General features: G+C 38.2%; 1 protein-coding gene across 1 annotated transcript in view; it reads left to right on the forward strand.

Annotated features, from left to right (window-relative positions):
* Positions 1-7,841: 7,841 nt before the first annotated feature.
* Positions 7,842-23,091, forward strand: part of LOC139141337 (glucose-6-phosphate 1-dehydrogenase-like) — a 242,010-nt gene continuing 226,760 nt past the window's right edge. The window contains exon 1 of the mRNA XM_070710971.1: positions 7,842-8,057. Coding sequence (XP_070567072.1) covers positions 7,962-8,057 — 96 coding nt within the window. The 5' untranslated portion in view covers positions 7,842-7,961. The remainder of the gene's footprint in view (positions 8,058-23,091) is intronic.

The raw sequence follows: 23,091 nt of genomic DNA on the forward strand, positions 1-23,091 counted from the left end.
AAGGAAAGAAAATTGGTCATGGAAAGAGCCGATACCGTGCAACAAAATATTTGGAAAATGGAATTCGATTGTATGGTGGTAAATGTCCAGAGTCGTTCACTGCCGTCCACACGACGTTAGGTCGTTATCGTTCAGCTGTCAGTGATTCTGATTCCGCTGGAGCCATTCACATCATTTCCAAACCCGTCGAATATGTTCCGACGAAGATTCGCCCAAGAAGAAAATATTTCCTTCCTTCGCTCTATATGTCGTTTTACAAAGAAGTTTTTCTTTTTTTGTTCTTTAAAATGTATGGACAGGCATCATTTCTCATCTTCAAATAGTATATGTCCCAGGACAATAGTAAAAAAAACACCCTCGCTGTCTTTATTTTTAGGCACATTACTAACGCTAGGATTTTTTTCCAGAATCTGAATAACAGAACTATTATTGTTCAGAGTTTTCCAATGACTTTTGACAGCAGGGCGTGACATCGGGCCACATTTTAGGTAACAAAAAAAATTGTGTAGCCTGTCCATTTACCACTCAGGTTTCCGTTAGGAGATGAAGCCATGCAAGTGGTTCTGAAAGTTTATTTTTAATTTACTAAACAACAGACATCAAAACAGGTCCAATAATCATTATCATTCAAGGTAACTGAGAAATTTACCAGGTCCAAGGGATATATCAAAAAATACCGCAATTATACGGTGTCGCTCACATTTTATCAGAATTGGTACATAGTTACCAAAGATCAACCAGAAAAACAAGAATGACAAAAGCAAATAAGGTCTGCAACTTAGGTACTGGAGGTCATCTTTAGGAACATGCATATCAACTTCTATAGCAATGGGACAAGCAGATCCTACATACATAAAGCAAATGTCAACAAAAAATTAGCCAGAGAAGCTTGACAAAAAGAAAACGCGGGAGAGCAGGGAAAAAAGAGTGGGAAAAAATATAAAAGGGATCTTTTAAAAAGGAATGCTACCTCATCAATCTTCTATCCCCTACTCCCTCCTGAATATCATGTTCCACCCCTTGGTTGACCATGTTTATATACATAAGACCATCTGGCAGTATATTTACAACTTTGGGGTGTTTTTATTAATGCTATGAGTGCTATCATTCGAATGTAAACAGCACTTAAATTAGTTACAGATAGTGAAATGCCTTCCTTTGTGGGGGTGATTATGACATTTGGAATTATCCTGGATCCAAATTTCTCATCAGTTCTTGTGTGTCTTACATGCGAAAGTTGCAAAAATTGGTTCGCAATGAAAAAATTTACCTCAGCTTTGTTTTCAGGATCAAATTTTACTACAAATTGATATTAAACATGACAAAATTATGTTCACAGCCTTCAAAACTGTCTCACAACAAATTCTTGGTTGGTGTAGGTCATTTAAGGTCACAAAAGAAAATTACCTAAAATATTTGGGGGTTTCCCAACACTTTGAGCAGAAAATTTATCTCATAACATCCCTCGGGACTTTTGTACCAAATTACAAAGCTATCAGACAAGTAATTTTGAGAACAAGTTTTCTTGACCAAATATGACAAAATTTTCTTAAAAATACAAATTTGTATATTTCAGAACAATTTCCACATATCTAACTATTGTCATCCCTGGACATCTGTACACCAAATATAAAAGCCGTCTGTCCAGGGGCTTTAAAATGAAAATATTTTTTTACGATTTTTTGACCAAAAATGACAAAAATTGCCCCAAAACAGTAATATTTCCAATTTTGTCGTAATTTCAACAATTAGAAGGGTAACACCCTTGCAAACATCCAATCCAAATTTGAGAGCAATTGGGCCAGCAGTTTCAGAGAAGAAGAAATTTTACTAAAAATTAGAAAATTAACCAAAAAAATTCAGCAAAAATATAAAATTCAAGGTATCTTCACAATATTCATTAAACTGATTTTGATCAACCTTAGGAGCCTGTATATCAAATATCAAAGCTATCAGATTAGTAATTTTTGAATAAAAAAATTTTTGACCAAAAATTTGGAAATATAGCCCCAAAATTACAAATATGAAAATTTCAATTCAATTTGTATACACTTGACTGAGGTCATCCTGAGGAACATGTTTACCAACTTTCAAAGCAATCAGATGAGTGGTTTCAGAGAAAAGCATTTTTTGACTAAAAACTGAAAAAACTACCCTGAAAATAGAAACATGCAAATTTCATCCCAAATTTCTAAAACCTTACTTTTAGAATGCCTAAAGGAACCTGCACACCAAGTTTCAACCCTATCTGACCAATGGTTACAGAGTTTTAGCAATTTGCAGGGTTTTTCCTCCCCCCCCCTCATTTGCATATTTTTGACACTGGCAAGTTCATTTGAACAAATTCACATCTCCACCCCTAGGTGCATCTGTACACCAAATACTAAGACAGTAGGTGCTGCGGTTTAGCTGTTTTTGATGTGGACGGACATACATACATACATACATACATACATACATACATACATACATACATACATACATACATACATACATACGTACATACATACATACATACAGACATGCAAATGGCATGCAAATGAACTGATTCAGCTTATACGATTACCTCACATTGGTAAACCAAATGTGAGCTAAAAATGACAAAAGCAATGGGGTAATCTTGAACCACAAAATACTTTTGGTACCACTTGTCCGGAATGGGTACGCGTACCCTGCCAGCTAGCTGCCCCCATCAAAATAGACCCAAAGTGACAAATCTAATACAACGTTACCAGAAATTTGATAAATATCTGATAAACATTACGTCGATGCGCAGTTAGTTTGTTCAAGCGTTTGGTTGACAGTTGATGTCTTGATATCGATGATATAATGCGTTGATATGCGGTCAGCAACAGGCTGCCCTGGTTACATTATCCGCTGGTTCCCTAAAATTAGATATTAAATGTCTAAACCTTCGCCAATTTCAAAATTAAGACTTTCTACAGCTGAGTAGCATACACACGCAGATCTAGATCCCTTAAATTTAACAATTTTCTCTTGATACATTTTCAGAAGCATTCCCTTGTTTGTCTTACTTGTTCGGCGTCGATTTTCATGATGAGCGTCCATTTTTAGTAATCCGCGTTAAGTACCCGAGGAGCCCTATACATGTAATTATAGGAAATACGTCAATCCGAAAACCACTGGCGCAACTGGGGCAGCAACGGGTTGTCTGATGAATCTGATTAAAATCAGATGTAGGGTACGCCGACGCTTATACGGTATTCTGCTGCTGTTACCTCACAGCACCAGAATACCGTTTAGATGTCTGATGACCTCTTTAAGGTGGTGTGGCATGAAAAGTGTGATTTTGGGCAATTTTCACCTTTTTTACATAAATCAGTACATCATATACTACCACCTTGTGAGGATTGCCTTTACATGCATGCTTTGCGTGCAAAGGCTATCAGACTGCTGTCTGGAAAGGAAGCCTTTCTTGTCATCCATACTAAATTTTCATGAAGGGCATGGTTGGGTTATTGAAGACCGTTGTTTGTCAATCAAATCGATAAGGGGCATACCAGGGTTGTTGGAGTTTGAGGCATGTAAATGTTCAAAATAGCGCAAATTTCTGCCATGTCAATGTCTGGTAAACAGAATAAGGTATACTTCGGCATATATAATCTCCTGACATATGGAAATATTGTTGAGTTTGAAGAACAATTAACTAGGTTACTGATGATGATGATGATGATGATGATGATGATGATGGAGAAGAAAATAATAATGAGGATCAATGTAGAGATTGTTACCTAGATATTACTACTTTCTTATGAAATGCTTTATAGTGTGTTAGTGGTGGTTGACTAATGTACTTAAGAATTACAGGTACTGTATTTTGATAAAACCCATGCCAGGGAAAACGTAGAGGATCATAGAAAGTCAACATAACATTGGTCGTTGGTCATTTGTAATTAGTATTAAAGTTAACGATGAACGTTAATATGTTTGTTTTATTTAGTGCTATTTACTTTTGATCAAGCGGTTCAAAACAGTAGTTTTATTATTAGCTGTATCAGACACATTTCACTTAGTTATCTATCGTTGATATATTTACAGCTGATGTCCAGCAGCATTAAAAACTTATTTCTGATTGGTCTATTTCTTTGTTAGATCAGGTGCGGGCCACGCATATAAAGGTATACGTACTGGGGCTCAGTACGTTGTTCAAATTGTCACGTTAAAGTTCAGATGTCATGTCACCAATGATTTTTCATTTACGTAAACGTTCGAAAAAACATTAAAATGACACGTTTGTTTACAGTAGTATGAAAATTCTGAAGATATACATTATTGGCCAATACGTATAGCTATAGCTAATAGCTGTAGGCTGTTAGCTAAATATAAGCTTGTTGATATTGCTTATCATTGATAATTATGATGTTAATACAAACTGGTACCATAAAATACTCTTTCCGTGTAAAAACATATACGTAACATCATAGAAATCACCATTTTATTCTATGTTTAACCTTGTTCTTTCATTGACCTTGACCTTGGTTTGAAAAGAGCATCAGACAATGTGGTCAAATTTAATACCGGTAGAAGCCACATGTATCGTTTATCAAAGACAAGAGTGCATCTTTGCTGACAAGACTGCACCTTGCTTGAAAATGTCAAAAAGTGCACAACAAAAGAGACACTATTTCTGTGGATAGCCACCTGAAATGTAAACTTTCCATGTTTTGAACTTTGACCTCATTTGGTCATGTACGCCTGACCTTGACTTTAAGGTCACATCTTGAGTGAAAGTGAGAATGTGTAACATATCCTATTTATGTTATCAATTTTGGTATGAACATTTTCATAAAGAAGGATATTCACTTTTGTATACAATTGTACTTTCTAAATAATTCAGATGTTTGTTTCTATGGCAACGGTTTTCACCCATTACTAAGCTACCAAAACTTTTAAGAAAATTCAGAGTTTCAACTTTCAAAAATATATAAAGTGTGAGATTGCCCTCTGCTTGCCCCAAATAGTACCAATTGACCATAATTGGGGCCTGGCTCATAGAGTACATGTATAACTGAAAACACACTGATGGTTGCCTTGGTAATTACTCACTACCAACAACATCCCTGATACATAACATACTAATTTTCAAAGAGCACATATCTGTGGCTATGTCTGAACAAGTTTTTGAGTTTCTATCATATTTTATGTTAATGTAGCAGAAAAGTATTTATGAAAAATGCTCTATTTATCGAAATTCTGAGATGTTATGGGTATGACCTATTGACCTTGACCCAGAATGTTCAAGGTCATGGGGTCAATTGAAAGGCCATGATGTGAGGTACCAGTGTCTGTCTTGAAATCACGTAAATATCTTTTACCGTTCCCTAGAAAATCAGTTTTATCTAAAATTCTTAGCTTTTAAGATTGTAAGTATTGTTGCCATGACAACGACTTTTGAGACAGAAAGCTACTTCTGCGACCTGTCCACCAAAGATTTTCAGAAAGTTCAGATTTTGGGCTTTCAGAAAATGTATGGTGGAATTTGCCCACCCAAATGGTACCAATAACCTATCTTAGGGCTCATGGACTAAATATAAAAATTTTGTACACACACGCTTGTGCAAAAATATTGCGATCCACCAGTAATTTCTGTCCAACCCCTTTGAGGAGTAATTTCAAAATTATAGCAAGTCAGAAGGGGAAATCTGAGAATTAACACCTTGTGAGTTTGTAAGGAAGGTCATTTGAAAAAATGTAAGCTCTTTTTATTGGATTCTATCGCTCAATCCCCCCCCACCCCCCAAGGTGTTTGTGTGTGCAGCTTCACTCAAGCATGAAATTTTTGTCATCTTGAAAGGGGGGTCTCAAATTTTTGGTACTATGGGTAGGGGGGTTTTCACTTATTTTACTGATGCGCAGGAAGAATTTGCCGGCCCACCCCCGGCCATAATAACTGAACGCTCCCTAATAACGTCTGGGCCGCCTGTGGTTCATTGCGCTGCAACTATGCGCTGAACGTCCAGGATGGATGGACACCGAGACGAGAGTGCACCGCTCAATGGAAAGGCTGAATGGCAAACCTGTGCGGTAAAGCTGCCACAAGAGGGCAGAACACAAGGGGCCCCGGGGGAGGACTCCCTATCTCTGGGTATGGCGTGGGCGTGGTGATACGCTCTGAGGAAGGGGTGTTGCACCCGTTAGATATTCAGTACTGGAACGTTCTGCCTTTCTTGATCAGAAATCTGCGCAGTTGCTTTTAGTTTTTTAGTTTAGTTTAAAAAATAAAAGCAACTGCACAGATTTCTGATCAAGAAAAGTAGATTATACACTCAGTGTGACATTTTTCGGACAGGGTTGTAAATTTCGCCCAAAGTCGTTTCGTAAATGACCAGCAATACGAAATCTTATTACCATACCTTTCGAAACTTTATTGTGGTTATCCTCAAACTCAGTTGACACGACGGGAGTGGTATTTCGGGGTCAAAAATGCCAAAGTTTTGACCCCATGTCGATGCGTAGTAATCGGACTGCAATCCCAGAAATCGGACGTCGTGTTTGGAATGTGATTAGGAGCTAAGTATTGATAATTTGAAACTTCAAACCACCAATTTTTAATTTCGATGTGTTTAGAAAACTGTATATAAGAATATTTCATGATAATTAGCTATGTTTAATCCATGGACGACTCAACTATATTTCGACGTGTATAGCGCTTAGATATCGGACACGGGCTGTCTCCGTGTGTGTTGCTTTCGGCACCTTGTATCGTACGGTGTGGCTAACTTCGCTAAGTTTGTTCAGTGAGTATTACTTATAATTGTTTCCATTGCATATTTTGTTTGTATTAAAATCGCACAGGCATTATTTAATAAAAATAGCGAGTATATTTCATCGTATGGAATTGTTTACCTGTCAAGTTTTTACGCGGTAAGTCACTTACTACGTTTACACAATTATGCTAAATATTGTCTGTCCGAAAACTTGTACACTTCTTACGTTCATTAAATGTACTTTTTTTTCTCGAAACAACTGCGCAGTTTTCGTTGAAACTACATGCAATCGTAGCGAACAATGGAAAGAATATTTTCAAAATCATTATTCTCCCCCACATTCAAAATTCAATGCTAAATCAGGACTTTAGTCAAAATTTCAGTTACTTTGACCTGACGGCAGTATGTTTACAGTATCACTGACGCGGTATCAGACGACAATTTGTGACCGCAGCTCGTAGCGAGCTCGATGGCTTCTACCAAAAAAACTATCGAAAACGGGACAACAGTGTCACCTGACTTAATATGAGGTCACACGACCTGTAAAACGCTATCGATACGGAGCGAAGTGAGTGTAACTAACAGCATGTCACTAAATGTCCGAAAACTGAGGTCGTCCGAAAACTGTCACACTGAGTGTAGTTCGTGTTCCCAGTCTGACTTTTTTCAAATTACGCTAACGTCGTTATTGTAGCGTTCTTTGTGTAATAAACCAAGTGTGTTCATAAAATAATATTTGTTGAAGCTATGCCAATCTAGCATATAAGCAAGTACAAAGATATTTCAGACTTGAAAAATTTGAAAAACACTTTAGGAATGCGAACGTGGAGACCCCGGCACAACCGTGACTCTTCGAAATTTCAAGACAGCTGTGGGCCAATTTATTTTACTTACGGAGGAGGCAGGGTACGCTCATTGAATATTCTTATGTTAAAAGACAAAAAAAATTGAATTTTATTTGTCGTGCATTCCCACATATATTATAGAAATTATAATATTTTAATGTTTAAAATGCATTGATTGCTTTAATTAATCAAGACAGATAGATATTAAAATATTACAAACATACACCACTCCTCACTTACCTTCTAAATAATAGTGTGGACATCAAGTCAAAGGTCACGGTAATTGCAAACGACTGATTTCGTCTCACCAGCTATGCGGAAGTGACCGAAGAGCAATCCGACGATATTTGCTCAAAATATATCGTTTGCACCGATATTAGAGATCACAATGGCAGGAGGAGATAAAAGCGCTCAGCTCATTCGAGATACAATGGAGGGAACCGAACAAACGGTGCCTCATATCTTTGTTGTAATGGGAGCATCGGTGAGTACAAGTGATGTGTTATGTTGACTGTTGTACTCGCATGGTTTTGAATAGCCCTGCGTACCGTGTGCTGTGTGTTCACACAGCACACGGTTTTGGAGTGACAGTGGTACTCACAACTGGCACATAGCTGCAAACTTGTAGCTCAAGGGTGAGGCAGTCGGTGATTTTTTGTTTTGCGACCTCACTCACCATTTAATGGACAATGCCGAAGGCCCCTCAGAGTTGAAAATAAGCGCCGACGCGTCGCGTACACGCGCGATTGTGCAACACCTTTGGCAAAGCTTGTTCAAAGCTCAGACGAAGCTTCACGCCAAAGCTTCGAATACCAATTTGCGTACCAAGATTATTTAAAGATTCATGATTTTAACCTTCAGCCAAGGTTTGCCTATTTGTTGAAGCTTTGATGAACCAACCTTAGGGAAAGCTTAGCTGACCAGCTTTGCTGAATCTTTGACCTCCTGACCTTTGTCGAAGCTTCAACATACCAACCTCTTTCGAAGCTTCCTTTTTTTGACCTTTGTTAAATCTTCAAACTACCTACCTTTACTGCAGCTTTGATTTCCTGATCTTGTTCGAAGCTTCAGCGTATCAACCATTGTTGAAGCTTCGACCTTCCAACCTTCAATGAATCATTGATCTTCTGACCTTTGACCAATGTTGTCATATGTAACCCTTCTCAAAGCTTTGTGCTGCCAATATTATCTGAAGGTTTATTCCTTTTGAGGTACAGTAGTGGTAACTTTTGATGATTTTTAAAGTAATGTTGTACTAACTTATTACAGTTGCACTTTCTTGTTCTGTAGATGTGATACATCATGATGAAATGCCCAGTGCTTGGCTATTCAACATAACCTACAGGTACAGTGTAGATAGCTTACAATATCGTTGACAATAGAGTGAAATTCAATCCTCAACAATAGCAAAGCGCAATACATTTATACAAGTTCTGTTCAGAAATTTAATATCAGTCATTCAATTTGGCAATTCATGCTGTATGTGGTAGAACTAGAAAATCTAATTGTAAGGCAGAACAAAATTACTGTAAAAATCATCAAAAGTTAAGGTTACATCTGCTGTAATTTATCTCAGGTAAGTATTATGAAATGTGACTTATTGCTTTTAAGTAATTTTCCCAAAGTTTATTTTTATTTCTCTTTTCTTTCCTTCTGAAATACTCAATAAGTCTTCTTCTCACTGGTCTTCTGTTAACTGTGTTTGCCAATGTGTGTTTTACATTTTGCTTTGTTCAAGAATCACAAGGACCAGTTTGATGATTTTTTAACTTTTTTTTTGTTTTGAATGTCAGTTATAAATTCTTGTGTAACTCCTGGAAGCATATTGAAACAATTACTTAGCTCGTCAACACAGGGTCAATACATGAATTTGTAAACTACACAGTTGTTGTTTGCATTTTTACCCTTATCCAGACCAGTGTTCACTTAATTTGTCAACACTAATATCCCAGTCTGTCAATGTACAGGTTGAATTTACAAATTTGACACTGTGTAACTCAGCATGGCTTAGGGAGTAGAAAAAGGAAATTGAAGTTGACATTAAGGAAAAAATAGTGAAAAATCATTGAAAGTTACAGAGCCATACCAGCCCGTTACATCAAATTGCCTTTTTGTCACACCAATTAATCATTGTCTTTTCAAGTGATTGTAAGCCCTTGTATATGATCATGTACACAACATATTTTTTAGTGAAAACATATTTTAATAAATTCCTTTAAATCAACTTGAACAACAAAAGGCAGCATATTAAATGACACAACATACTACACTGTTTTGATAATTAATTACCTATATCTCCAATTACAATGCGATGTTAATTATACTTTCATTGTCTGTAGTATAGGTACAGAATTACATGTCATTTGATAAATATTGGCAATAAGTCAGCAAGTCTACTGTTTAGCTGAAATCACTAAATTTTCCTGAGAATGAGATTTTCTCAGTCTGTATATTCCCCGCTCAAATGTAAGATAGGAGCATTTTCTGTTTTGGGCACATTTAATTTCTAGGGTTAGAGACAACTACCAACTACAAAATTACCAAGAGCTGTTTCACTGAGAGGCAGCTAGGTTCTCAAGGTTGTCTGGAAGCACTAGGAGTAATTGTACAAACTTGTGATGTTGCAATAAACTCTCCTGCAAATGTGTCATAAAGTGAAAATCAGGAAATTCAGTGTTCATGGAATTGTTAAAAGTGTACTTTTCACGCATGCTTCACGACAGCTACACTTTGGTTTCACAAACTTTTTGCAGGAGTCGTCTCAGGCTTTAAAGCTGTGGATCCGGGGTGGTATATGCCATCACTGTGGTACAAATGTGTTGCTGTGAATCTCTGGAACAGTTCTGATCCCAATGGTTTTGTAGTTTGTAATTTGATACAGCATGGCAGACATGTTGTTGCAAAACCCTTTCCAGGCTGTACATGGCAGTGATTTTCCTTCACTGGCTTGTTATCCAGATAAGTGATCTACAAAAGACAAGCAAAGTAATTCTATTAATGACAATTTGCCAGTATTTTTACATTGCATCACAAACATTGTTATGGAAAACCAAATTTAAAATTCTGTCTGCACTTTGTCAATACAGATTTTGGAGTTTGTGTTTCAGTGATTGTTATTGTATGACAATTGAAGTTACACCTGAACATGAATTCATTTACTGACATGCCACACACTATGTGAACAACGTGATTTGGAATCCTGACACATTGACTGCATTGATGAGGAGAGCAAAAAAAATAACAAAAACTTTTCAAAATAGTAACTTCACCCTCTAGCCTCACATTTCTCAAGATCTGTTCAAGATAAATTGACTGGTTCTTGTATTTTATTTTTTTTCTTTTAATGTTTATGGAAGGCAGACCTTTCTGATTCATGAGTGGAAATTTATATATTTACTAGATCACTGGTCATAAGTGGAAAATCAATGCATACTTTGATCAAGTTGAGAATTTGATAAAAAACATTGATAAGTACACCTTGGTACATTAATATTACCTTGTACACTTTTGAGAAAACCTAATAAAATGTATTAAATACAAAAAATATTACTGTGAATACAAATAACATACTGAGAGGATTCAATACTTACAGACAGTTTATGAGGAGAGTCATTCTTTTCCAATTACCAATAACAAAACATTTGGCATAACAGCCTCCCTCAAGAACTTTCACTGAAAAAAATTTGAAAAAAGGAAATCTGTCAATTACTCTTTTGCACCCATTGGTTGCAAACTTAAACTGAGACATAAGCACTTACGGACACTGCAAATTCAATTATGTTGGCAAATAGGAACATCTGTCAGATTGAGACGCTACAACCTGTGGTTGTGGACTTCAGTACAGCAAACAAGAGAAATCAGTGTCATGTACACTATGTTGCTTTAAGCAGAGTGACTAAACTTACAGGTCTCAACATAACCACATTACAAGAAAATCAAATATCAGTTAGCACTGATGTTACACAAGAGATGCAACGCATGAGAACCCATTCCATGCTACAACTCTGTTTCACATTACCATATATTATATCGAACAGATTCATTATTACTTATCAAAATGTGAGATCTCTTCATTGCCATTTTCAAGATGTTGCTAGTGATTTCAGCTTAACTTCAGCTGATGTACTAATTTGCAGTGAATCAAGACTACAAACCGGCGATCACAATGATGACTTCAAAATAGCAGACTTCAACCTTTTCAGACAGGATGATAAAAACCGTCAAAACAACACCAGACCATATCATGGTATGGTTATGTACAGCAAAGAAAACACTCTTGAAGCTACCCCACAGACACTGCATTGTTTTAATACAGATTTCTTAATTGCAATACACAAAACAACATTTGGTTTAGTTCAAATTGTTGGTGTTTACAATCCACCATCATCACCTACATCAAACTTACAACATGCTCTTCTTCAGCTCATCCATACACTTGAGTACAATCTACCAACCGTGATCATTGGTGATTCAATGTTGACTTACAAAAGCAAACACAATCTACAAGACAACTATCTGAACTTATGACAAAGCACTTCAACTACACACAAGTTATTGAGGAGTCAACAACAGACTATGGATCATGCCTTGATCACATTTACACTAACATCCATTGCATGCAAAGTGGTGTACTTGAGTCATACTATAGTGACCACAAACCAATTTGGATTGCATTGTAAAATAGAATTAAATCAAAAACTGCGGTCATACTAATTACTGCCCGTGACTACCCGTAGCTGCCTGAGAACTGCCCGAGGAAAAAGTGGGACAAACAGGTTCAGTTTATTTCATGCCCAGCCAACCCAAAATATCATTGATTTGACGTTAACCTGATGTTTTCTCCAGCCGTTTTGAAACACTGAAGACACCGGGCTTCGAGGACGTCGCCAGCTTGACATTGAGTTCATACCATTCAGTCTGAGAGATGGTACAATAATCTCGCCAAACGCTCACAGTTTGACAGCTTACCAACCCTTGCACTGAATGGTATGATCTCACAATCAACTGTAAAGAAAAAAAATTGAAAGATTTCTGCAGTGATGTCAATTACACTTAAGGATTACTCAGCAAGGGCACTTTGCAAGACCAGTACTGGTTAGCCACTTTCATACAGAGGAATTTCTCCTTACTACTCTTACACAAAAACACTCCATTATTTCTCCGTACTACTCATACTAACTCTCTATTGCTATTTAAACTATGTCCTTCTCAATGGCTCATTTTAATCTATTTTCTTGAAAGATTTATCAAAAATAGCCATGTTGTTTATCTTTTACTTGAGTTCTTAAAAAATAAAAATGGTTTTCTGAAAGAATGCGTATATGGCTTTTCATTACTTTATGGTGATATCACTTTGGCCTATACAGTGTGAAGCACTGTACCAATCAATTGCACTTGTTATGTAATAGCTGTGGGTCCATAGCTGTGGTGTTTTCAGACGGGATTCATGCCTTTTACGGGCTGGTTTTGACTTTTAAAAATCGGAAAAGTCAAAACCGGCCCGTAAAAGGCAGGAATCCCGTCTGAAAACACCACAGCTATGGACCCACAGCTAGTTATGTAAATGCTGATACAATGCCAGAAGCCAAAGACATTCAGCATTTTTTCCACCGAATTCATATTTGTAAATAAAAAGGCCGTTGTCATTGGTCTGTCATGATAATGTCCATGATCTTGATCATCACAGCTTAAAAAACTTTAAAACTATTGGCAAAAGTTTAAATTTACAGACAAATGCAATATCTATGAAAACACGTGAGCATTTTCAGTTCATGTCTGGTTAATGAATATCTGTTTTTTCTAAAATCATTAATTATGCAAATTAGCAAAAAGTATGCAAGCCACATCCACCAAAAACTAATCAGTTATTGCCATTTGCTAACTGAATCTATGTACAAGATTTGATTCTGATCTGATAAGCCATTTTTGAGATATCGGACTAACAGACAGACAGACAGACAGACACACGGACACACAGACAGACAGACAGACAGACATCGCTGCGACATATGCTCACGTGTGTAAACACGTGAGCAAACCAGCAGTAGCACAGTATTTCTAAAGTTATAGGACTCTCACTGCAGACTAACAGTAGGTTGACCGGACGATTTTTAAAAGTGAAATCTTTTGCCAAAATCTTGATGGCAACTGTTGGAAGTGTTGGTATAAAGTCCAAATCTGGAAAAATAATTCGGCTAATTAGCATAAAATCATAATTTGGCAGCCCTTGGAAAGGCAAAATTTCCATTTTTTCCCTGAGAATATTGTAAAGAGGGATAATGGACAGTGAGACCAAAAATCAGAGCCAGTATGGTTAAAATGGCTGAAAGATGACTAACTGTACAATAATGAGTCCTGTGAAAGGTGCATTTACACTTATTTCCCTGAGAATATTGTATAGCTCATAGACTCTCGAGAAAAATGGGACAGGCAACTGCTGAGGTTTCTTTGTGCGATCTATCTTGGAATATAAAGTTTATTTACCAAGCGGTCCCCGACAACAATACTTCATACTTAACACTGAATCTCATTAACGATCAAACTGACGTTCTGAATATGTACACTTTGCTCTTGCATAGCACGTTCCGAGTAAAGACACGGAGAATTTGAGGGTTTTTTGATACTAGTCATGGTGAATGTTCTGGTAACGATGAAGATCACATTTTGGATTCTAGCCGAAGCCAACGGGAAAAAAACAGACGATAAAAACAGTGTACATTTAGCCATAGACGCTGCAGGAAACTCTTGCTAGGTATCGACAATATAAGTTTACATTCCCTACAATAAAAATCTCTGATAACAACAAACATTTACAAGTTAGACAGCTCTACACTTCCCCAGTCCTGCGAAACGAAAATCTGACCTTTATTTCATCTGTCACGCAACATTTGACGAAAATCAGGGTACATACTCCATCGGAGCTCAAATACACGACCTCTAACATTTTGGTACTGTTTCAGCCTAAAGAAACACCAAAGTTTGAATAAGCTACACATGTGTACATCAAAGTACTAGAAAATATATTTGTAACACTGACTTTTGCTGTCAGGAGAAACTTTGCGATAAATCGGGACTCTCAAACGGTTGGTGAAGTCAGAAGTGGTAAGGTAGACATGCATTTACACAAAGCTGAACGCTGTCCTCGTAAATTTTGGCCGTTCTAAGTTTTCAAACAACAACATTTCAGTAGTTAACATACATACTTAACATGTATACTTTAACATAACTTTAACATGTATACTTTAAGAACCAGTCTGTACCTATTCTGTCATATCAATACACCAAGACAATCTCCAATAAAATATTCAATTACAATAAGGCATTGCGGCACTTAAAAATTGATGAATTCCTTCAAACACCAGCATCCTGTGACTGCTCTACATCTCCCTTCAAATATACTCCAGTTGGCCATGTCATCAATGGTGATCTGAACTTGGTTGAACATCACCACCTTCGTAAGATATTATCTTGTGGACCCAAGTTCAGAGAACCTCGCAGGATCAACTGGAACCATAATTTTAAGATCATTATGGACTCAGTTGAAGATTATGCCAGGAAATGGGCTAAAAGGGAGGATGTAAAGTTGGACACACTGTCAGAATGGGTCAAATCTGTGAGGAAAATAGTGCGTGGCCGTATTGGTCGACTAAGATCACATGTTTGCAGAAGACCCTATTCTGTATTTAAAGATCCTGATGCTGTTAGGTGTTTGAATGATATCCATGACAAATATGTTGTCGTCCCTGCTGATAAAGCTGCCAATAACATTGTATTTGTCTGTAAGAAGTATTATTTTGAATGTCTTATAGACGAACTTGGTGTAACTAAGACCTCAACCAACTCCACTTACAGACAATCAATGTTCAACAAATCTGAAATTTTGGCAAACCATAAGTCATTCATGGATAATTTTAATATTACAACAAAGGATGACCATAATAAGTTGCCTAGCTTATACTGGATACCAAAGCTCCACAAAACACCTTACAAAGCTAGGTTTATCGCAGGATCTTCAAAATGTTCAACAACAGAGTTATCGAAGATACTGACTTCTGTTCTTTGTAATGTTAAACGGGGACTTCAATCATACTGTGATGTTGTCTTTTCTCGGAGTGGTATAAATCAAATGTGGATATTAAAAAATTCGAAGGAACTCTTGGAAAATTTGAAATCAAGATCTGTTTCAAAAATAACATCTATTAAAACTTTCGATTTTTCCACATTGTATACCACAATACCACATGATAAATTGAAAGAACGCTTGAAAACATCATCAACCAAGCATTTTTCTACAAAAACGGTTCACGCCGTTACAAATATGTGGTATTAGGGTATAATTCTACATATTTTGTTAAAAATACAACTAATGCTAAAGTGTTTTATACCGAGAAAGACATTATCAGTATGCTTGATTTCCTCATTGACAACATATTTGTTGAATTTGGAGGACACATTTTCCAACAGTGTATAGGAATTCCCATGGGCACTAACTGTGCTCCCTTACTTGCCGACTTATTTCTGTTCTCATACGAGGCAGAATTTATCCAGAACCTTATCAAGCAGAAAAAGGTCTCTGTAGCTCGTACTTTCAACCTAACATTTAGATACATAGACGATGTTATTTCATTGAATAACTCTGAATTCAGTAAATATCTCGCTATGATTTATCCTCCAGAATTGGAGATTAAAGAAACTACAGAAACGGCCTCTTCTGCTTCATATCTGGACATTTTACTTGAATTTGACTCCAATGGTCACCTTTCTACTAGGCTATATGACAAGAGAGATGATTTCAACTTTAGGATAATTAATTTTCCACTCCTCATCAGTAATATTCCACTCTCACCTGCTTATGGGGTATACATTTCCCAGCTTATACGATATGCAAGAGCATGCAGTTCGTATGGTGATTTTGTAGAGAGACATGGCCATCTCTCTTTCAAACTGTTAAATCAAGGTTACACCGGGGCAAGACTTGTCTCTACATTCAGGCGCTTTTTTGGCAGGTATCGCAAGCTGGTAGATAAGTACAATATCTCTCTTCGACAAATGATCACTGATGGCATCGGTGACATTGGGCCTTAGTTAGTGACCACTACCTATCTGACTTACAGATTGATATATGGCGGGTGCCACATGTTGGGCAGGATGCGCTTACTATTTTCGAAACACCTGACATCACTTCTTGGTCTTTTGGCCAGAGGTCCATATATCTTTCTTTCGTGAATTTGACTTTGTTTGTACCGTCTATTTACTGTCTGTTCTGTGCTGTTTTGTGTCTATGTTTACAACTATTGTCTTACAAATTTTGACCTAGTGTTATTGGATTATGGATTGGTATGATTGCGATTATTATACATACTTTACCGAATCATGGAGCACTCCTCGCACAGAAAATATTCCGAGGGTTAAAAAACTGCAAAAACAAGGGAAAATTCGGAGATACACGGACGATTGCGGAATGTAAACAACTGTGTGATGTCAACTGCTGTCAAGTCTGGAACTGCAGCAATATGTGTTTCAGATTTCTATTCGAAACTTTGTCACTTTACAGCAACATACTAACTCCCTGCAGACTTCTAGTTGCATCGAATCTCGCTACCAATATGTAAAAAGTACTTTAAAACCATTTGCACGAATTCTTCTCAAAACAGGTGTAACACTTTTCTTTCTGAAAATGGACTTGCAGGTAATCCGGAATAACTTGTAATCCAAAAACATTATTACCGTATACCCGCATGCACGTGTCTATGAACCGGACGTTATGCAGTCGATCGGGTCCAGCTTCATTCTGTCCCCGACCCATTAACACCTCTTAATTATTCCAAGATAGATCGCACGCTGCTAATCCCATAGACCCTTTGTTCTCTATCGCAGTTGCCTGTCCCGTTTTTCTCGAGGGTCTATGTATAGCTCAAAGCTGTATTAACCCATTTCCTGCCAAGTCCATATTTCACCACCAGGTCAAGATGGTTAAAATTAATAAAACACAACATATTCGATATGGTGTATTTTATTATAATACTGTACATTTGAAAGCTGTTGAAAACATACATACTGCAAACTTGATTTTTTGGACTAAAGATGCTATATAACAGGCCAAGCCAAGTGGGTCAAGTATGTCATGTTTTGGCTCAATACCGCTTTTTACTGACTTGGCTGATTGGGAAGTGATACTGTCTGGCAGGTAAAGGGTTAACTGCCATCTTGGAAATCGCAAAGGATTATGGGGTGACCGCAGTGCTGTTGGAGGGCAGTGTTCTCCCTAGGCCATTTAAGCATCACGTGTCCGTGATGCTTGCCATGATCGCTGTGACGGTTGCTACAATGCCGTGACGCTTCAGATCTTTCCCGACACCCTTGATTGACAGCCCCGCTTAACAGCTCAGTGTATTCATTGGCACGCGACATCTGTCAAAACTAGCCTTATCGACATCGTTCTCAGTCCTGAATAGACTTTTTCGTGTCGATTGACGAGTTTACTCAATTAGCACGTACATAGATGTTGAAAAACACCGGCCGAGCGGCACATCAGTGGCCGCGACTTTGATCATGTTGATCTTGATCGAGCGCCGTGTAAATGGTCGTTTACCGTGGCCGTGGGGGGTTACGACGCTGTGAAAATGCCGTAGATCAAAGCTATTGGTCAAAATTGCGACCCTCAAAAAAGGTTTATAAGGCGACTTTACCTGATGATGGTTAGTCTAAATGAAATCTCCGTGTAAGAAGCATGTCTCAGCATTGCGATATATCAAGTTGGTTTGTCTCTCGCTCGGCATCTCCGTCCAGAGTCCCGGAGCGGACTGGCAGTGCGCTGCGCAAACGTAAAGACGTCGACTCCCCATCGAAGCTGATCAGCGATCCGAAGAAGAGGAGAACTGGTATCGATACAAACTGGTTTGAAATGTACCCATGGATGAAAAAAACTCCAGACAGTAAAGGTAAGTTTAATTTTACAAAGTTTCTGCATATTACTAAGTCATTTCGTTCGGCTGGGATTCCTTAGAACTGAGATCGGAAACTTGTCGCCTGTCGTGTTGGTCATAGGCCAAAGTTCAGAACTAGTTTTACGATGTTGGGGTCACTGTTAGTTTACAAGTATTTTTGCTAACCGTGCATGCGTTCTTTTGCATTCTTATCATCTTTTTTTTTATTTTGTGCAAATTTTGTAAAAATATGAGTTTGAATTAAATTTTTTGTCATGAAATGATGTCCACAGTGTCACATGACATTTTGTCAAAAAATTTCTATCCTATAGTTATCCCTATATACCAAAAATCAGACCTCCAGCTCTATTGGCTTGCTTAAAATTAGATATGTGCATACTTAATGAGGTACAATGTGTGGCTTCACAAGGTGTCCCATCATACCATACATGAAGGGTGTAGCACTTGTGGTTACTGAGTAATGGACAAATATGTATATTTCAGGTCAAAGGTCACCAAGGTCATGTGACATTTTGTCAAAAAAAAGTGTATTGCTAAGTTATCCCTATATACCAAAAATCAGACCTCCAGCTCTATTGGCTTGCTCCAAATTAGATATGTGCATAATTAATGAGGTACAATATGTAGCGTCATAAGGTGTCCCATCATACCATATATGAAGGGTGTAGCACTTGTGGTTACTGAGTTATGGACAAATATGTATATTTGAGGTCAAAGGTCACCAAGGTCACTTGACATTTTGTCAAAATGTCTGAGATATCTGCGTGAAAGGATTGACTCACGAATGGACGAACATTACCCAATCTATAAGCCCACTGGACTTCATCCGTGGGGACTAAAAACTGTGTCACTGCATCCTTTTTGTAATATGAATACGATGAGAAACTAAATTTTTATTGTTCTTGGCCTTATATATGGGAGTCTATGGAGAACTGACTTATACATGGGAGTCTATGGAGAACTCATTACAACTTCCCCGATGCTTACTTGACACGTATTTACGCCTGTAAATCAGATGCGAAAAGCGCCACCTGTATGCATTTCGCGGCGAAGTGTAAATGAAGTTAGTTTGCTTGATACAGTATTAGTTAATGAGGGGATTATTGACGATTAATTTTCTGGCCAGCATTATGACAATGCGGACCTTGATATGCTCACCCTCAAGTCCTCAACACGATACGGACTATAGCTGACCCTTACCTCCATGGGTTGACCCAGGGAGCTTGAAAAGGACGTCTCTTGCTTGGAGGAAGGACTGTCACGCGTTGATAAATCGATATCGGTTTTGGCCGTGCAATGCAAGAGTACATTGGCACCTGATTATGTGTACCTAGACGTGTATAAATCATCAGTGGTTTATACAGCGGTACAACGTATCGGTGTAAGCATGGAGCCAGATCCGTTTCTAGCTCGATGGTGAAAGACTACGACTTTATTTTTGGCTGACTGCACCAACGATGGTCCGCATCAAACAGTACTACAGAAGAAAATTTACACTGCAAATTTCCATGGACTTTTTTTCATTTTTTGAAATCACATACCTGCACTTATCGTGAAGGCTCACTTCTCAGCCGTAAAACATTAGTTAAAGCTAGGTTTTCATACTAGTGACGTGTGCATGTGCGCAATTTTACTGTTGCTAAAGAGTCTCGATCGACCTTCTGTGAATGCTAAAACACTTCTCCGAGCCATAGACCCTCAAGGGTCTATGTCCGAGCATAGCATCAATAACTTGCAATGTAGTAAAGTAACATCCCCGGAAGATTTTATTTTCTGACATTTTGATCCTGCATACCCTCTGCTTGTTGACAAGCAATGAAGCTAACAAGCGTCCTACTGTTCACCATATCCTTGCCCCGAAAACGACTACGAGGCAGATTATTTCAATTTTTCAAATTTCCATGGGAGAGAGTGGATGTAATCAGATAATTTTCTGGAACTACCAGGCTACGATCACCTCATCCGATCATTACCCGTTTTCCGAACGATCTCTTGATATTAGTTTAGTGTGTCATGATCAAAGTTTCACTTTATTACAATGCTGAACTTCTTTCGAGAAACTTAAATATAAAGATCGATTATTTTTACCATGTGTACACGCCAACGAGATGCTATTGTTTAGCAGGAGCGGAGATTAAACTTAGTGGGTCATGGATGCCTTCTGATCTGAATAAAACGTTGGGTTTCTTTAGAGCGGCAGTGTTTCACCATGAAGGCGCGACTTTGCACAATTTTTAAATATCGGATATTTACTATCTAGTATCGAAGTTTGACGATTTCGGGACAAGTATCAATACTAGACGATACTAGAATGAACTGCGGTTGTTCCATAGGAAGCCTTGTCTGTGAAATCGACGATATTTAGGATACCCGATATTTTTAGGGCGATTTTGGGACTCTAATATCGATACTAGAAGATACTAGAATTACTTGCCCTGTGCCTCAGCATGTTGGATCTGTGAAATCTCCGATATTTACCTGATATTTATCGGCGATTTGGGGACTCTAATATCGATACTAGACGATACTAGAATGACTTGCCCTGTGCCTCGGCACACCGGATCTGTGAAATCTTCGATATTTACCCGATATTTCTTGGCGATTTGGGGACTCTGACATCAATACCAGACGATACTATAATGACTTCATTCCATTCGAGGCCCGCGGCCCCCTCATTATCACCGGCATAACAAAATCGGCTTCATCAAGGGACTCTCAATTTTGTATTTTTATATTTTTTTATTCTGATGTAGCTTTACCTACACTTGGTTATTTAAAAATTGAATTCGTTCTCCACTGCTTGATGTAAATGTTCTGATGGGAGTGTTTGAAGACTGTGAGACAATCACAATCATCGGCTGTGTTGTTTGCTGGTACAAATTTTCATTACGATTTTCTTCTGACGGAGGTCCTTGTCTGATTCAAAACGTTTGATAAAACGATTGTGACTGGCGAGGCTACATCAGGATGCAATCAGTGTTTCCACTAGCATTTTTTTCACTGGGTATTTGTGTACGCAAGCCTTGTTAAAATTGCGTACGTTGTCGCAAAATCTGCGTACATTGTTTTCAATGGTTTACAAACGCAATATTGTGTGAATAAAGTAATAAAATACTAATTGAGTGTTTTTTCAACAAAGAAGGTTAATTTTTACTGATCGTTTTATCTCAACACAAACTGCCGGCAAGGCAGGCTTAAAAAGTCACACAAGAGGACACAAAATGTGTCAATAAACCATGCAAATAAACGAATTTGTATATCTCCGCAAGTCAAAATGTTCATGGTGACACGTTCACTCGGGTGATGCAAAAGGTAGACTTCGCAATGTCATAAAAGTGTTTATTTCCGTCTTTGTTTCTGACGTCGAAATTCATCCATTGCGCGTGGAAAATCGAAATCGCCAGCAGCTGGCCCCTCGATGGTTATCATCATCAGATCGTCGATAACGTCTTCATCTAGCCGACTACGTTTTGACGTCTTTATTCGGTTTTGGCAGCTAAATCCACGTTCGCACGGTACCGACGACACCGGAATGATTGCAGCTATGGCAGCAAGTTCAGATATTGCTGGAAATATTTCGCGATACTCGTTAAACAACATAATGCAGACATCGATGAATGGCATGTGTCGGAGCCCGTTTAGCATGAGTTTGAACTGCGGATATTCCGCACGCAGTTGCTGTTCCTGTATCACTGCGCCAGCACTTTCACCACTGTCCACTTCTCTGACCTGTCCGTAGTGATCAATTATCACGTCAAGTGATGCCTCGCCGAAGTCAGCAAGTTCATTTCCATCTTGCGGTAACTTATTTGGATTCAATACATTGTCTAATGCTCTCAAGATGCTGACTTCGTTTTCTGGGAAACGTTGCTGCAAATTTCCGATCAGTGTCTGAATGAATTCACGTCTTGTGCGATTGTGTGCTTGGATGTTCACTTCCTCTGCATAACGCAAAGTTACCCCGTCGTATACTTTAGTTTCGCGATTATAGCTGGCAATAAACTCTCTGTCGAAGACGCCAGTAAACGGTCTTTCGCACATTTCTTGTAGCGTCGCGATGGTTGACATAACCATTGGTTGAACAGCCGAAAGATCGACATTTTCGCGTTGAAAGAGAAGGTTTAGGCGATCCATGATTGCAAGGACATCTTTCAACATTTTGGTCGTTGCTACGAAACTGTATAATGATATAGATTTCAATATGCCTGAGGCAGTCGCATTGCCTCGTTCGGCCTCCTCACTCAATTCAAAATTCAGGATTGACCAGATATTGTTCACGGCAGTTACGGCTCTTGAGAGTGAAAGCCATCTTACTGAACAGGGTTCTTTCAGTGACCGAAAGTCGCTCGTATCCATTGCCTCGCTGAGTTGCCGAAGTCTATTGTAGCGAACAGCGAATACTTATAGAAGTTATACAAATTGTTTATTGTGGTTCGATAATCACTGATTTTGTCAACACCTTTACCCCGTTTTGAGGCATCAGTTGCAGCCAAAGCAACTCGGTGAGCCGCACAATGCACAGACACGAGAAATGGGTTTTTACGTTTGAAGCGGGCGGCGACGCCATTGTGT

This window comes from Ptychodera flava, chromosome 9, assembly GCF_041260155.1.
Source record: "Ptychodera flava strain L36383 chromosome 9, AS_Pfla_20210202, whole genome shotgun sequence".
NCBI classification, from domain to species: domain Eukaryota; kingdom Metazoa; phylum Hemichordata; class Enteropneusta; family Ptychoderidae; genus Ptychodera; species Ptychodera flava.